The following is a 5,327-nucleotide window of genomic DNA, read 5'->3' as shown; positions in this document are numbered from 1 at the left end:
GGAGAGACGCAAGGTATCAGACTATTGATGAATGAGACGACGTCCTCATCTACTATTAGCTATCGATTAACAATATCGTGTTAGTATCAATGGAGAGAGTAAGCGTCATCCAATGGGCACGAAGGGAGTTGTTAGCGGATATTACTATCATCTCGGACCTCAAGAGCCTGTTGTAGACGACCTATACTTATATTTGACGCCCTGTATATTTGTGTCGCTATGTATAGCCTTCGACCCACTGCGAAGCTAAGATTGTTTAATATCATCAACCGGCCCCTCTCTCAATGCAAATCCACTGCCAGCCTCCTCAACTTTAAATGCGATTCACATTCACGATACAAGAATCGCTCTGTAATTGTATTATTCACCCCACGACGAGGTTTTCACTGAAAAGCTTGTCGGCTTTCATGGACAATGAGTGTATACCGCACTGAGCAAAGTATCTTGTGAAACGAGTGGACGATACGTATGCTCGCCACAACTAATGAGACGCAGTCATCAAGGTTATGGATCGTGGATGTTATGACAGCTCGTGAGTCGCCGATTGTGCGAGTCACACTCGAAATGTGCCTTCTTAGTCATCCAGTTAGTCTCAGCTTACCGCCGCTCATTTGCATTTATCTATGATGGCTTCACGGACTTTCTCCGCTGTTTTCGTCGCTCTCTGTGCTTTCCAGGACATCAATTCCGTGACGGGCAACGCCAATGACTGCGACACAGAGTGTGCCACAACTTACCCTGGGTCATATTGTAAGTATTGGAAGATGCCGAGCACCTGCTTCGGCTCGGATGCCCCGTGCTTCTGCGGGACGAGTGGACCGACTGAGGCTCTCCGAGGTTCCACATCCTCTGCTGCAGTCACGGATGAGGTCACTGAGGCCGCTACAAGCGAAGAAGGTACGACAGCAGCTCCCGAAGCAACGAGTACGACTGGTTCTGAAGCTACTGTCGATGCCACAGTGGCGGCCAGTACAGCTGTTATGACCGATGAGGTGGCTGTCACTACTGCACCTCCTGTGACTGGCGAAGTGACCATCAGCACGGCAGCTGGGGAAGCTCCCGGTAGAGACAAGGATGACTCTGATGCTACCACCAAGGTCACTACGGAGGCTGCAACTGTCACGACTACGATCGGTGCTCCTGTTGAGCCTACTACTATCACGTCCCCTTTCCCGGTCAGCACAGCTGCTGTGACCGATGAGGTTGCTGTCACTACTGCAGCTCCTGTGACTGGCGAAGTGATCATCAGCACGGCAGCTGGGGAAGCTCCCGGTAGAGACAAGGATGATTCTGATGCTACCACCCCGGTCGCTACTGAGACTGCGGCTGGCACTACTACGATCGATGCTCCTGTCGAGCCTACAACTGCTATCACGACCCCTCAACCGGTCAGCACAGCTGCTGTGACCGATGAGGCCGCTGTCACTACTGCAGCTCCTGTCACTGACGAGATGACTATCACCACGGCAGCTGGGGAAGCTCCGGGAAGAGACAAGGATGATTCTGATGCAACCACCTCGGTCGCTACCGAGACTGCGGCTGGCACTACTACGATCGATGCTCCTGCTGATCCTACTACTATCATGACGTCCCCTCAACCGGTCAGTACGCCCGCTGTGACCGATGAGGTGGCTGTCACTACTGCACCTCCTGTGACTGGCGAAGTGACCATCAGCACGGCACCTGGGGAGGCTCCCGGTAGAGACAAGGATGACTCTGATGCTACCACCCAGGTCGCTACGGAGGCTGCGACTGTCACGACTACGATCGGTGCTCCTGTTGAGCCTACTACTACTACTACTACTACTACTACTACTACTACTACTACTATAACGTCCCCTCTTCCGGTCAGCACAGCTGCTGTGACCGATGAGATTGTTGATACTACTGCAGCTCCTGTGACTGGCGAAGTCACCATCACCACGGCAGCTGGGGAAGCTCCCGGTAGAGACAAGGATGATTCTGATGCTACCACCCCGATCGCTACTGAGACTGCGACTGTGGCTACCACGATCAGTGCTTCTGTTGAGCCTACTACTATTATGACGTCCCCTCTACCGGTCAGTACACCCGCTGTGACCGATGAGGTCGCTGTCACTACTGCGGCTCCTGTGACTGGCGAGGTGACTATCACCACGGCAGCTGGGGAAGCTCCGGGAAGAGACAAGGATGACTCTGATGCTACCACCCAGGTCGCTACGGAGGCTGCGACTGTCACGACTACGATCGGTGCTCCTGTTGAGCCTACTACTACTATAACGTCCCCTTTCCCGGTCAGCACAGCTGCTGTGACCGATGAGGTCGCTGTCACTACTGCAGCTCCTGTGACTGGCGAAGTGACCATCAGCACGGCAGCTGGGGAGGCTCCCGGTAGAGACAAGGATGACTCTGATGCTACCACCCAGGTCGCTACGGAGGTTGCGACTGTCACGACTACGATCGGTGCTCCTGTTGAGCCTACTACTATAACGTCTCCTTTCCCGGTCAGCACAGCTGCTGTGACCGATAAGATTGTTGATACTACTGCAGCTCCTGTGACTGGCGAGGTCACCATTACCACGGCAGCTGGGGAAGCTCCCGGTAGAGACAAGGATGATTCTGATGCTACCACCCCGATCGCTACTGAGACTGCCACTGTGGCTACCACGATCAGTGCTTCTGTTGAGCCTACTATTACGACGTCCCCTCTACCGGTCAGCACAGCTGCTGTGACCGATGAGGTCGCTGTCACTACTGCGGCTCCTGTGACTGGCGAGGTGACTATCACCACGGCAGCTGGGGAAGCTCCGGGAAGAGACAAGGATAATTCTGATGCTACCACCCCGGTCGCTACTGAGACTGCGACTACCACTAGGATCGATGCTCCTGTTGAGCCCACTACTACTATCACGACCCCTCAACCGGCCAACACAGCTGCTGTGACCGATCAGGTTGTTGCTACTACTGCAGCCCCTGTGACTGACGGGGTCACCATCACGACGGCAGCCGGGGAAGCTCGCAGTAGAGACAAGGATGATTATGATGCCACCAACCCGGTCGCTACTGAGACTGCGGCTGTCACTACTACGATCGATGCTCCTGTTGAGCCTACTACTCCCACGTCGTCCCCTCTACCGGTCAGCACAGCTGCTGTGACCGATGAGGTTGTTGCTACTACTGTGGAGACGACCGATTCCGAGGCTACTCTCAGTCCGATTGTGTAGCCGATTTAGGTTAATGAAGCTTTGTAATGCCCGGTGAGCGCATTTGATACAATCCGGGCCACTGCATGATGTCTTGATAATGAGTGTATAAGTGTTCATCTGTCCAAGTTGTGTTGGAAACGTTGCGTCGTAACATCACGAAAGCATCGACGCTATACCCCAATACGAAACCTATTGACAGTGCATCAGAGATATCTGAGTGGTTCCGAGATTGATGAGCGAGGGCGGGCAAGCCGCACCACAATGATCCTCTTACCAACTAGCATGAGCCCATGTTGGTTCTCCAGTGTCTGAATTCCGATTGCTGATATGCTGACAATTCTGTTGATAGTGAGTTCAAATGCAGAGGTTAGATATCCTAGAATCTCTGATGTGTCCTTGACAGCTCAATGTGTTCTTATCAAGCTTCACATGTGTGACATCGACCGAAATCAGGGTAGGTGCAATCGGAGGGCAAGCTTGTTACTCGCGTAGCTGGATTATAGGGATAAATCCAACTGTGGTGCTGTGTAGATGGCCAGCCGCCCAGCCAATAAGGTTTATTCAGCTGAGTGATTATTCTGAGATTATGCCTTGACAGAAAATCGATTGGACAATGAGGAAGTTCCAGTCTGACCCGATGAGGAGTCATGAACTGTGCGCTACGGCCACGCAGAGTTAGAAGACGTTCACGAAGCCTGATCGCTGCAGGTTACACTGCCCGTTGTAATCTGGAATATATTTTCCTAAGCGCTGATAGTGAGCGGCGACGAGCGATTGCTCTGCATGATCATCACATTTGCCTTGGCAATCAGAACGAGCCGCAAACCCGAACCAAGGGTTGAATAATCGGTCAAAATGGTGCTTACGAGAAGTCGGCCAAATTCTCCGAAGAAGAGTGGCTGAGAACGCTGTATATGATGCAGTATCTGTAAAAACGGTTGTGAAACGATTGGGCAAGATAGACATCGCGCGCGCTACTGTTCAGCTACAACGAACGATCAACATTGAACTCACTAGCGCTTCAACGGTTTGCCTAAATAGCACCAGCCTATGGCGTTGGCATAGGCCCTCGCAGGTCCAGTCTGGCTCCGCATTTCCGGCAGATTTTCTCACATTCGTGCACGATGACTATCCGTTCCTTCCCCTTCATCGTCGTCTGTCTCAATGTTCTCCAGGACATCACATACGTGATGGGCAACACCACCGCGTGCGATGCCGAGTGTGCCGCCACCTATCCCGGGTCGTATTGTAAATACTGGCAGACACCTAGCAGGTGCTTTGGCTCCAACGTCCCTTGTTACTGCGGGTCGGGTGAGACAACTGAAGTTCCCCGTAATTGTGATGCTGGTTGTGCCTCGGATACTCCTGGCTCCTACTGCAAGTACTGGGCTACACCAAGCACCTGCCATTCATCCAATGAGCCATGCACTTGCGAGGCTGCTGCAGTTACCACTACTCCAAGTGAAGCCACCGATGAAGTCACTGAGACCACCACAATCCAGGACGGCACAACAGCCGCTCCCGAAGAAACCAATACGGCCACTTCTGTTGCTGTTGACACTACCGGAATGGTAACTACAGCCGATGCGGCTGATGTTACTACCGACGCTCCTGTCGAGCCTAACACTGTTGCACAAATGACCAGCACAGCAGCTCCCTCGGAAGTAACCACATCTCCGGATGTTACTGGAGAGGCCTCATCCACCACATTCGCTGCTACTACAACAGACGACGTCGCCACTAATCTCGCGACTACAGCTGACTTCCCAGTCACTACTATCAGTGCCACCACCAACGTTGATGTCACCACCGAAGCCTCAGCGACAACGACTGAGGTGGCCGATTCTCAGGCTACTTCCAGCCCGAGTGTGTGAAGACATTTTGGAATGAAGCTTTGAAGTGTTTAATGAACCGCATTTTGACTAACCCGCGGTATCGCATGCGATCTTGATAACGAGTGAATGAGTATTGATCGAAAGAGTTGCGTCAATAGAGTCGTTCGGCTTTCACATCGCATCGCATCGCGAACTCGAGGTTACCACGATAGGCACAAGGGCCGGACTCAGGGAACTCGTGGAGGATATCCTGGTACTCATCATCTTCGCGGAGCTGGAGCCAATCATCTTGGTATCGATGACTACA

General features: G+C 52.7%; 2 protein-coding genes across 2 annotated transcripts; both read left to right on the top strand.

The window, feature by feature from the left end:
* Positions 1 to 626: 626 nt before the first annotated feature.
* Pmar_PMAR010716 (conserved hypothetical protein) lies at positions 627 to 3,203 on the top strand (the record flags this gene model as incomplete). Its single annotated transcript, XM_002777932.1, has 1 exon — positions 627 to 3,203. The coding sequence occupies one exon, from the start codon at positions 627 to 629 to the stop codon at positions 3,201 to 3,203; it is 2,577 nt and encodes an 858-aa protein (XP_002777978.1).
* A 1,106-nt stretch (positions 3,204 to 4,309) lies between these two features.
* Positions 4,310 to 5,059, top strand: Pmar_PMAR010715 (merozoite surface protein 2, putative; the record flags this gene model as incomplete). Its single annotated transcript, XM_002777931.1, has 1 exon — positions 4,310 to 5,059. The coding sequence occupies one exon, from the start codon at positions 4,310 to 4,312 to the stop codon at positions 5,057 to 5,059; it is 750 nt and encodes a 249-aa protein (XP_002777977.1).
* Positions 5,060 to 5,327: the final 268 nt, after the last annotated feature.

Source organism: Perkinsus marinus (assembly GCF_000006405.1).
Source record: "Perkinsus marinus ATCC 50983 genomic scaffold scf_1104296950486, whole genome shotgun sequence".
Classification (NCBI taxonomy): Eukaryota; Perkinsozoa; order Perkinsida; family Perkinsidae; genus Perkinsus; species Perkinsus marinus.
This window is presented reverse-complemented; position numbering and strand designations above follow the sequence as displayed.